Source organism: Mesitornis unicolor, unplaced genomic scaffold (assembly GCF_000695765.1).
Source record: "Mesitornis unicolor isolate BGI_N332 unplaced genomic scaffold, ASM69576v1 scaffold54087, whole genome shotgun sequence".
Taxonomy (NCBI): domain Eukaryota; kingdom Metazoa; phylum Chordata; class Aves; order Mesitornithiformes; family Mesitornithidae; genus Mesitornis; species Mesitornis unicolor.
This window is the reverse complement of record NW_010198122.1, coordinates 1-11,912: the sequence shown is the minus strand read 5'-3', so window position 1 is coordinate 11,912 and position 11,912 is coordinate 1. Positions and strand designations below refer to the sequence as shown.

The following is an 11,912-nucleotide window of genomic DNA, read 5'->3' as shown; positions in this document are numbered from 1 at the left end:
TTCTTCCGAAGGGAATAATCTCTCCTGTATGTGCAAAACAGAAGCTGATAAATGTGGGGATTGGTTGTAAATGCTAAAAGAAATTACATGGTGTTGTGTATCTATTTTACATATTTTGCAGAATTCTGCTCATCATAGCCCCATTGTCTGCTTTCTCTACACTAAAAACTAGTTTCACGGGGGGCTTTTTTTCTCCTTGTTTCTCCCCCCCTCTCTGTACGAGAGCAGCTCAGGGGAGAAGGACCTGGCAGTCCTGGTGGACAACAAGTTGACTATGAGCCAGCAATGTGCCCTTGTGGCCAAGAAGACCAATGGCATCCCAGGGTTCATTAAGAAGACTGTGACCAGTAGGTTGAGGAAAGTTATCCCCCCCCCCTCTGCCCTGATGAGGCCACATCTGGACTACTGTGTCCAATTCTGCGCTCCCCAGGTCAAGAAGGACAAGGAACTACAGGAGAGAGTCCAGCATAGAGCCACCAAGATGATGAGAGGGCTCGAGCATATCCCATATGAGGAAAGGCTGAGAGAGCTGGGTCTGTTTAGCCTGGAGAAGAGGAGACTGACGGGGGATCTCATTGATGCTTATAAGTATCTAAAGGGTGGGTGTCAGGGGGATGGGTCCAGGCTCTTCTTGGTTGTGCCCAGTGACAGGACAATGGGCAGTGGTCACAAACTGGAACACAGGAGGTTCAACTTAAACATTAAGAAAAACTTTTTCACTGTGAGGGTGACAGAGCACTGGAACAGGCTGCCCAGAGAGGTTGTGGAGTCTCCTTCTCTGGAGACATTCAAAACCTGCCTGGATGCCTTCCTGTGTGACCTGGACTGGATGATCCTCAGAGGTCCCTTCCAACCTTTTACCATTCTGTGTGATAAAATTGAAATGGGCATTGCTAACAAGAAAGGCAGTGAAATGCTATGATAAGTGGAGGCTGAATATTTCAAAGCATTTATATTAGTAAATGTCTCTATGTGCAACAGCAACTGCCATGTTTCACCTCAGTGCCAGGGGTGTGCACTGTGCAGCTTCTGGAGACACTTGGTAATTTCTTGGAAGACTGTAACCTGAAAACCATCAGTCCAACTGATGTAATGCCTGGCTGAAGAACTTTTGGCTTTGACTGTGATGTGTAATTGTAATTAGTAATTTGTGTTTAGTAATTTTTAATTAGTAATTACTCATTTTATTGGTTTACCATTTTTTAATATTAAAAGGGAAGCAGGGGAACCAGATGTGTACAGAGGTAAGAAAGCATTGCACTGTACTGTGAACAACTTAATATAAGGAGAAATGCTAAGTGTTTAATTTAGAAATTTAAGATTATAAAACAGGAAACAATGTGTTAATTTATTTTTTAAATTAACTAGTCTCATAGGATTTAAAATTTGTTTCTCGACTATAAATTTCAGTATTCTGAATGCTTTTGTCTTGCAGAACTGCAACTTTAAAGTTAGTGAATGTTCTAGGCATTGTTCTTGCTGTATATAACTTGAACTTTGGTAATTGCCTGCTATCCTAACCACTTTGCATTCTTAGGATGATGATAAATTGTAGTAGTAAATGTTGGGAAGAGAGGTGTGCCTTCTGCCTCTGTTCTAAAATATCTTCATTTTATGTGCGTTATCCATGAGCTGCAGGACTGCTGAAGTCTGCAAGAAGTCCTGCATGTAATAGTCTTCATGCATGCTTTAACTGGAATTCATTGATACTTAAATTCCCACTGCTTGGGCTGGAATTCTTGTGGTTTTCGGAAACTGTGTGGCAGGACTTGGCTGCAAGTTCCAAGGGAGTTATATAGCCTTTGGGGAAGTACAGTGGAGCTATATGTGGGATGTTTGCCTTCATCCTTGTCATGCGTAATAATAAATTGGTGGACCCTATTAAGCAGAAGGTTTGTCCAGAAAGGATCTCTAATCTTTTTCTTTTGTTGTGCTTCTTCTAAATTGTATGAAAACTACAGTTCCTATACAGGGTGCATAGTATTGCTAACACAGTAATTCTGTTTTATTGTAAGATTACATTTAAAGCTCATCTTGGTGCTGTGTAACTTCAGTGAAGATAGCTTTATCTTAGTCTTTTTCTTTCTTTGTTTTACACTTCAGAAAGACCATACAGTACAGTATTTTTTGAGTACACTTCTAGAATTCCGTTTATTAAAGACTGTTTAGACTGGGACTCCTTTTAATCTTTCAGGAGCCTGTGGGCTGACACTGGAGTTAATTTTTGGAAGGGCTTAAAGTGAATTTGTTGTTGCGTCAGAGAACTTGGTATAACTCACACAGTTTCTATTATTTTAAACAGACTCATGTGATTCCACTACTGTGTATAAACATACAAGCTGTTTGTATGCTTATCCTTAACGTGAAGACTTTATTTGCATGGTCATACTACTTTTCTTTTTTTGAAAAATTGTTTAGAAAGTGCAGATTTTATACATTACTTATTTCAAGAAACAATGAAACATAAATGACATGCTAGATAAAATATGAAGTTTGTTACTGACCAAATTCCTGTTTTCTATTAGTGGTTAAGGTACCACAGAAGACTCTTCTAATGGATGCACTGAAAGAAGAATCTGAGATCATTTATGATTTCTGCATGTGCAACCCCCCCTTTTTTGCCAACCAGTTAGAAGCAAAGGTAAGCTAACAAACTAAATGTTGAATGTACTTCAGCGTTCAGTGAGTGGGAAGGTAGCTACAATTTTAACTTCTTCCCCTTGGGGGAGGTTGAGTGGAAAACTCCAAATCGTTATGAAATAGCATTTAAGTCTTCTTCTTCCTCACCCCCTGCCCCAAAGAAGTTTTTTAGAAACTTAACTGTTACCCTTCCTAAAGTGATGGATGACCTGTAGAAATTTTTCACAAGTTCTTGCTGTCTTAAGGAATTTGGAAAGTAGGCAGCTAGTAAATCTGAAATCGAGTGCTGGTTGCATAACAGTGGTACTGAGGAATTAGTTTCTGGCATAATGCCTGACTGTTTTTCATTTCCTTAGTGACCTAAGCAATATCATACAGCTCAGAATGGTTCTTGCAATACGCACTGATTAATATAGTCAGAAACTTAACTCTATAATACAGGGCAGTAGGAAAAAGATTTAAGTGTTGAAATTAAGCACTTGTGATTGTAATTGTGTAGATGCATGTAACCAGCACGTCTAACCACATATTTCGTATTAGCAGGATACAGATGTGTATCTCTCAGTTACGCTTTTTTGGAACAGGTCTTTGTCTATTGTCCATGGTTTTGATGGGGGGAGGATAACTAGAGGTGGTGACACTTGCTGAAGATTGAGGCAGGAAATAGTGCACAAAGTGTCGTAACATTTTATTAAATGTTCTTCCTAAATGTTGTTTTTTTTATCCAGGGAGTAAATTCTCGAAATCCACGGCGTCCCCCTCCCAGTTCTGTAAATACAGGAGGTATCACAGAAATCATGGCTGAGGGGGGAGAGCTAGAATTTGTCAAAAGAATTATTCATGATAGTCTACAACTTAAAAAGAGGTTACGGTAAGTGCTTTGTTCTAGTTAAAGACCCCACATCTTCTATCTGCTTCTTTGGCAAAAGTCATGTGGAAGTGATATTTTTAAGTGAGGAAAGTAACTGTGGTCTAGTAGTATCTGTTTGATTTGTTTGATGATACATCCACATCAGTAATTAGTTTCAGTTTATGTAAAATTAGTTGTTCCTGAGCATCAATTACAACTCATCGTTGCAGGTATTTTAAGGCAGAAGGAAAAAAAAAAGCCTGTACCAGTGACACTTGTAGCTTGCAGCTAAATTAACACACACAAATCTCTAAAGAGTGTCAGGGTTGATTCTTAAGGGCATCTGGGATGGAGTGTTTGTGGCATTACCTGGTTATCTCTTCATTATCTCAAAGTTTCTGTGTTTTCCTAGCTGAATTTTGGTAACTTACAGCTTTGCCTCCTAAAGGGCACTGTTGTACTGAGTGCTATCTTGGGTGAACGTAAGCTGCAATAAAAACTATAGCGAGACTTCATTTTGAACAAGATAAACAGATGGCACGTCTTCAGTTTTTTGACTGTCAGACTTCCTGTCCCTCAGTGTTTTATGTTATTCCTCTAGCTCTTCTGGAAGATTCCTTCAGGGTTTTTTAAAATATCCTTCTAAAGTATAGCTGCCAACATTTTATGCGTGTGTTACCACAGTTTCTGCAGTAGGAAAGGAAATACAGCCTGCCTGGTTTGGTTTTGTTTTGTTTAGACCTTTCCAGGCAGAGGATTGCATTAGAATCTCGCCTTCATCTGTATAATACCAACATTTTTCTTTAGAAGGTTTGTTTTCTAGTAGTGGGCCTGAAAAAATGAAAAATATATTCAGTTTTTGGAAAAACAAGACAAAACAAAACTGCATGTGGCTCTGTTAGAAATGCTGCTGTCATGTCATGCTTTAAATAAAAAAAAATCAGTTTGTGAAATTGCAACCTCTGCAAACCTTCTCAACTTTTTTTTGTCCTTCAATGTCCTTCCTTTCTTTGTCACCCCTCCCAAATCTTATAATAAAGAGGTGATAGATTGTATGGCAGAGTGATAAAATAAAGGTTTTGATGTGCAGAAACGTTTACAAGCCAGAAGAATTAGACTTGGCAATGTTTCTTGTGCCAGCAAGGATGCTGAAAAATGACTGGTGTTCCTGTGAAAATTTGTAAGTGGAATGTTATTTTAGGCTACTTGATACAGACAGGCTTTTAGGTGTGCATGCTCTTAGTCCTGTCTAAAATAAAGGTAGTGATTTTTCAAAACTAAATATAAGCTGAAACAGTTGTTCTGAATTTAGTCAGTGCTAAAATGGGTGAATAAAAATAAAATCTAAGCAGATGTCCATCTTCCCCTTCCTTGTGACTCTAAAACTAATCACCAACACAGAACATAAGAAGATTGCTTAGCTGAGGATGCAAATAAGGAAGCAACGGAAGTGTTTTGAAAGCTTTCTCTTGAGCATCATGGCTGGCAGGTCAGAAAGGAAGCCATGGTATATATGTATATGTTAAATTTTTTCTTGGTTTTTTTCTTTTGTATGTGTTGATTCTGATATGTAATGGTTTTATTCCACTGATGTTGCCAAGATCTAGGAAAGAGGAGGGTATCTCTTGATCTGATAAATAGATAGTGTAAGGCACAGAACATACCCACATGCTAACTGTGTATCATATTTAGGAAAAATAAGCTCTGTGTGTTTAGGGGGTAGGAATGGTTCAGTTCATGTTTTTGGATAAACTACCTTGGAGAATCTGTTACAGAAAGAACGGTTTACTTAAAATGCTCTTTCCTGCTTTGTTAGAGATCAAGTTTGGCAATTCAGTACATGGGTGCAAGTAATGAATGGTTAGTGATAGAGATTCCCTTGAGCCAGAAGATGATCTTGACTTAGTTACCCCCATCTCCACTTCACCTAAGAGTTGCAGGTTCAGTATTTTGTAATTTGGGGGAGTAGTGTGTTTTAGTTCTGCTAGAAATGTCTGGGTTTCATTTATGTATTGCTGCATGAAATTCTGTATATTGCGTTATGCAGAAAGTAAATTAAAATAATTGTCCCTTAATACCATTACTATTTTTTGTACTATTATTTTGTACTATTTTTTTTTTTAGCTTACAGTCTGTTTAATTTGTATATGTGAGCAATTCAAAGTGCTTGCCTTCAATTTAGATGCATAGTCTTGAGGAAATTGTCCCTTGATAACTGGCAACTCAGATTTTCTTGCTTCAGTGCATTACATTTATGAATAACCTTTCTGGATCCACTCATCAAAAAAATATGGACGAGAAGGTTGTAGAGCTTGAATAGTAATAAGAAAAAAAAAAAAGAACAGAGGTGTAATGTTTGGAGATACTGAAGATGTGTCTGTGGGTGGAAGGTTAAGCTCTGCCAGAAGTGTGAAAATAAATGTCTTTCCTTTTCTTTTGCCCTGTTGGTTTCCCCATGAAATATGGGTTAGGTGATGGAAACCTGCATAATGAGTAACACATGAGCAGAAGTGGTTAGTAGGTCTGCTTCTGAGGCAGAAATGCTTGTCAGTAGTTGAATATTCTTTTTTATTCTGATTCATTCTCCAAAGAAAGTAGAGAAATTGAAACAAATTATTGTAAGGGGTAGCATCTTCCATATACCTAAAGTCACTCTTTGAAACGGGATTGTTTAGGTGCTGTTGCAATAATATACTTAATGTATTTTCTACAAACTTGACAAGATTCCCCTGTCCAATCTGTCTTTGGGCCTTCTGCTCTGATTCATGTACTATGTTCTCGTCTCTGTTTAAGAATGTGATTATTTGTTGTTGCTTCATTTTTAAATTTCCTGTTGTTCTTGCGGGTTTCTGGTACAATCTCTCTCTTTCTGGCAGATGCCATTTTCAGTTGATCTGTATTTGTAAAACGCTTTGTTAATGTGTTGTTTGCAGATGGTACAGTTGCATGTTGGGAAAGAAATGCAGTTTAGCACCATTGAAAGAAGAACTTCGAATCCAGGGGGTGAGTTTCTGTATAGTCTCTGTATATCCTATATATGTTCTGTACAATATGTACTATATGCATGCAGATAATTATTATTGAATTATTTTACTGAGTTTTTATTTACAAGAAGAAACTGTGATGCCTTGTTAGGAAAGCACTCAAAGGAGTTGAGATTTAATAATTGTAGATTCAACGCTGACAGGTAAGTAGTACATATCGTCTCCAGATTTTTGTGTTTATTACGAAGCATGTCTCTATCCTATAGAACATACAGAATTTCTGCTTTAAAATAGTCTTAACAGGGCTGTTGTAAAAAAAATAAATAAATAAAATTCTAGCTCTCTTTCCTCTTCACTAACATAAAATCTTGAGATCTGGTTTATAAAAGAAATTGTAACATTATTTAAATAGAAGCATTGTTTTGGTTGTGTTCAATTCTGGCACTAAGTCAAACCTTGTGCTACTAGTCTCATGCAAAATGGCTGCACAAAGGGCTTTTTTATGGCTTTCTGGAGGAAGTGTGGTCTCTAATTTCCATACAAATAGAATGATAATGATGAAGTCTGTCCTTGTATGTGCTGGAGAGTGGAAGGAAAGAGAATGCGTAGTAAAGTCAGTTCCCAGAATGATGAACTACTGGCTATATGGATTCCATAAACAGTACCAAAAGCAGATGCTGAGGTAGGCACTAAATTTCAAGTGTGTGACTTTCTTCCCTATCCTTGAACTGCTGCACCCTCAGTCTTAGTAAAGTGAGAGAAATCCTTGCAAACTTGCATAGAAGAGATGTGATTTCCTTTTGTATTTTTCTTGAAATCACCAATTTAATTTTGTTCAGGTTTGTAATCCTTGTTGTATGAAGGCTGGGAATATGTTCATTGTAACCAAGCACATGCTGGGTTGTGGTTCAGGTTAGGATGCAGCATAAATGTTTCCGAAAGTCCACTAATTATTCAAACTGTCTGGACATTTGCTGTATTTATTGGAAATTTTGATAGCATTAGGAGTCGAAAGGTGGGAAAAGTTCTAGGATAAAGACACCTTTTCCTCTCTTTGAAGTCATTTCTCAAAAGTAGCAGATTTTTTTTCTTTTTTTCTCCTTTTGTGCAGACCTGAGGCTTATGCTCTGGAGCTGATGATAATTCAGACTGGGGTGGGGTGGCTGGTACTTATCCTTGGTAGTACTTAGCATATTCTCCATACCATACCTAAATGCCTTACAGCATCCATGTGTGAAAAGACTGGACAATGGTAACATCCGAGTTCTAGATTTAAAGGTAGTGTAAGTTCGGTCTTGATTTTTTGGGGGCAAAGATAAAGAGAAGCGTTTCTGGGCATGTTTCTGTCATCTGCAGATGGGTGAGTGGCTTGGCTTCCCAACCCTTCGCAATGGGTTCAGTATCCGAGCACGGAACAGGAGCAGGCTCTCAACAAGGAGAAAGGATGTGCTTTTTGCAAAATCAGAATGCAGGTGTGTGCTGGATTGCTGCACAAAAAGGGTAGTGTTGTGTGTTGCTGAACTTGGAACTCTGAAAGGGCACAGATGTGGCAGGCTGGAGGTGGGAAATCCTGGGCATGGCTGTCAGACTTGGCACAAGTTTGACAGCTTCAAATGTCACTGACACCCATGAGCTATGTTGGAAAGAATCTTCATTTCTGTAATGAGAAAATAACTATGCTAACTTTGTAATTTTTTAAAGTTCGAAAATGCGTACAGTGAATCAATGTTGATTGTCAATATGAAGTTAAATTTTGTATTCCTTCTTTGTATAGGTTCCTAAAGTCACTCATACTGAATTCTGTCAAGGACGCACCATGAGATGGGCACTGGCATGGAGTTTCTATGATGATGTACAAGTACCTGTAAGTAGCCTGATTTTGGTTTGCTTGTGATAGTCTGTGCCTCTTACTGGAGGAAGAGCCTAATGAGCTACAACTGCTGTGAAACAAGCTGTTCTTCAGACTGGAACATTGGATGCACCAGGCTCTACGGACAGTGGGATTTCTCAACTGGCTGCCACTCTGTTAGCAGCTGTTATGTGTGATTTGTGAATCACCTGTGTTTAGGGAGGAAAAAAGCCTGTGCAGGAGCTTCCTGTGGGTTTCAGTGAAAGTAAGGGTTGCTTGTAATATACAAATAGCAATTTAGTAGTATTAAAAGTATACAAAGTTTGGGACTAGGTTTGAACTCTAAGCTTCCATCTGAGAACTTGCTTAGAATCTATACGATAAATTAAGTTACCAAATAGATGTGAATATGTCTAGCTCAGACTTACCTGCATGAATCTAAGTGGAGCTTGATCATCTTAACTAATATGAGTCAGGTGCTTTTTTGGATCTAGATGTACATATACTGTAAGATAGGTATAGACAATAACCAACCTTATAGAAGATGCAAGTAAACCTTCAGTGAACTTGGGTCAAAATGTGGATATTGGCGATTAATGTCTATTTGCAAGAGCAGATGCATTTTCTCAGCTCACAGAGAGATAATAGTTGGAAGGAACCAGAAGCTTTTTGCCTAATGTCTGAAAATAAACTCTCTCTGTCATCAGGCTAGCATAAAGTGCACGATCCTGTTAGCTGTTTTCAGTCTAAAACTCTTTAGAGTGAACTGAAACACAGGCCATGTCAATGACTATTTAGTATCCCCTTGTCTTCTGAGTACAAAAATCATCCCAGTAATACTGCATCACATTGTAATTGTTTTTCTTTCTTCTTCTAGTCACCTCCGTCTAAAAGAAGAAAATTAGAAAAACCCCGAAAACCAATTACATTTATGGTCTTGGCTTCTACAGTCAAAGAGTTATCCAACAAAGCTGCAGCTATGGGCTGGGATGCAGTAGAAGCTATTGCTGTGGTTAGAGCCTGGGTAGAGAAGATTCTTACTGATCTGAAGGTACAGTATTAAGTGTTTAAAACAACGCCCTACTTGAAAGCATAACCATGAGAGGATAGTATGAAATTCTGCTGTTTTCTGCAATAGGTTCAGCATAAACGTGTTCCCTGTGGAAAAGATGAAGTTAGCCTGTTTGTGACTGCCATTGAAAACTCCTGGATTCATTTGAGGAGAAAGAAACGAGAGAGAGTAAGGCAATTACGAGAACTTCCTCGAGCTTCTGAAGATACTCTACAAGCAACGGAAGAGGAAAAAACCAGCCAGAAGAGTGCAAGCAACAATTCAGACTGTGAAAACCCCAAGACTGAAGACTCTGAAACAGGTCTTAGGGTACCTGATGAGGATGTCCACTTGAGCGCAGGTGACAAGCTCATGGAAGAATCTGCTGCCAAGGAAGAACGCAGTGAGCACATGGAGGAGGAGGAGACAGAGGCAAAGCAAGCAGAAACATCACTTGGCAAAGGTTCCAGTAATGCAGAGGAGGAACCTTGCGCTTCAGAGGAAGCTAGCAACCTGACAGTTGAAAAAGAACAGAGTCCCAGCGAAACTAATAGATGTTTTCTCTTTAAGTGTTTAATCAATGTGAAGAAAGAAGGAAACGATGTATTAGTAGAAATGCACTGGGTTGAAGGACAGAACAGAGACTTGATGAACCAGCTGTGCACATATGTAAGGAACCAAATTCTTCGGCTGGTTGCTAGTTAGCCCTTTTTCCTACTTTGGTAAAGTAAGTCAATCCTCAAATTTTGTAAACTATTTTTAATAGGTTAACATTTTCAGTTAGCAAAGGCTGTTGTTTTGCCTTAAAGGAAAAAAAAAGTAAAATGGAGATAGAAGTCCCCTTTAATATTTTAAATAGCTTTATCACAGCTGCAGGGAGTACATGAAGTGTACTTCAATGGACATGAAGCGGTGGAGAAGTAATAGATTTTGTTTTGCAGCTGTAAAACTACATGTTAAAAGTAAAATGTGTCTATGCTGTGACAGCTTCAAATATCAACAGTACTTATGGTTTTTTTTTCTGGTGTAATAGAATTCTATATTGTTACTAAGTAGAAATCTTTACTGAAATATTTTCTTCCATATTTTTTCAATACTAATGCAGGAAATGGTTAGTGTATGCTCTGGGAATTGTTTTCTGCGGTGAGGAGTCTTCAGCTAAGGATTAAGTATGCCTCTCTTCCCTGTAATGTGTTTAACCTTTGGTCTACAGAGTAGCAAGTTGGATGCATCTTTTAAGTGTCAATTCATTAAAATCACTTTAGAAAAACCGTGTGTTGTACTTCTATGGCTCTTGGGCTTTGAAACACATCATCTGGTTCTGTAAACTTTGTTTTGACAACAAAATAAGCTTTTTGAGCTGCTTGGTTTAAAGAGGATTTGGCTGTGTTGACTGTTCCATTAGACCGCTCCTTACACTAGTTCAAATATAATTATCTCAAATGACAGCAGTATTCGTAAAGGATTTTGCTTCCATTTAATCTTAAGAGATTGCTTTAATGACAGGAACAAGAGCACGTGCTTATCTTCGTGGGGCAGAAATTCCTTATTGAGGACAAAGATGGATACAACAGGTTGTTGCATAGGAAGACAACTGGAAAGAAGGCTTTTGCTTTCACACCTGACTCCCTGGTCCTTTTTACCACCAGCTCCTCTCCCAGTGTTTCTGGGCCAGTGACCTGTTCCTGTAAGAAGAGAGGCTGAGGGACATGGGGCTTGGGTGCCTCAGAAAGGGTGCGTGTATGTGTTTGAGATTGAGCGCTAGCCCCGCGTCGTGTGCAGTCAGCCTCCCACGCTGCAGTCTGTATCTCTAGAGATCTACAGAACACTGACATCAGGCTTTTCTGAGAGTGGAGTGTGCGTGTGTTACCCAAAATAAAAAAAGATACACTCCTGGGGGTCATAGGTTCATGCTACTGGAACCACTTTGAATGTTCACCCTTAGTTGTCAGTATTTCTGGAAAGATTAGTATGTTTTCTTAAGTTGAAATTAAAAGCAACTTGGAAAAGCCTTAATTTCCCCCCTCTGTGGTGAACAGTTATGCTTCTTAGCACTTCTGCAGGTGATGGACAAAGACCTCCATTTTGTTGGATATTGGAGAATCTTCCCAGAACTGCTTCTGGTAGTCATGTCACTGGGAAGAGAGAAAACTAGTGCTACTCTTTCAGAATCTGAAGAGGTTATTTTGGCTAGCTGAGCTGTTATAAACGGACAGCAGGGCTGTTTGTCCTTTGTGCTGTTCCCTGTTTATCCTTTCAGCAGTCTGTCTGTCTGCGACGATGAAGCAACTCCACAAGGTAAGCCTGGGTGCTTGTGGCGTGCTTGTTTTGTTGAAGTAGACTGCGTTACCTTGCTTAATTAATTACCTGTGCAACATGAATAATGTGTACGTCTGATAATTTCTTAAACAAAGCCAGATCTTTTTACAAAGAAAACCAGAAGTCTGTGATTTGGAGATCCATTTTAGAAGTTCAAATGTTGTCTTGGCATTTTATTTCATAGAAATGCTTTGACAAAGGTGATTGTGGCACTTAGAA

General features: G+C 38.8%; 1 protein-coding gene across 1 annotated transcript; it reads left to right on the top strand.

The window, feature by feature from the left end:
* The first annotated feature begins 274 nt into the window (after window positions 1–274).
* Window positions 275–10,079, top strand: METTL16 (methyltransferase like 16). The gene is made up of 7 exons (XM_010189025.1): window positions 275–347; window positions 2,526–2,641; window positions 3,369–3,511; window positions 6,424–6,493; window positions 8,249–8,338; window positions 9,201–9,374; window positions 9,462–10,079. Exons 1-7 carry the CDS (start codon window positions 275–277, stop codon window positions 10,077–10,079), a joined length of 1,284 nt encoding a protein of 427 aa, XP_010187327.1.
* The last annotated feature ends 1,833 nt before the right edge of the window (window positions 10,080–11,912 follow it).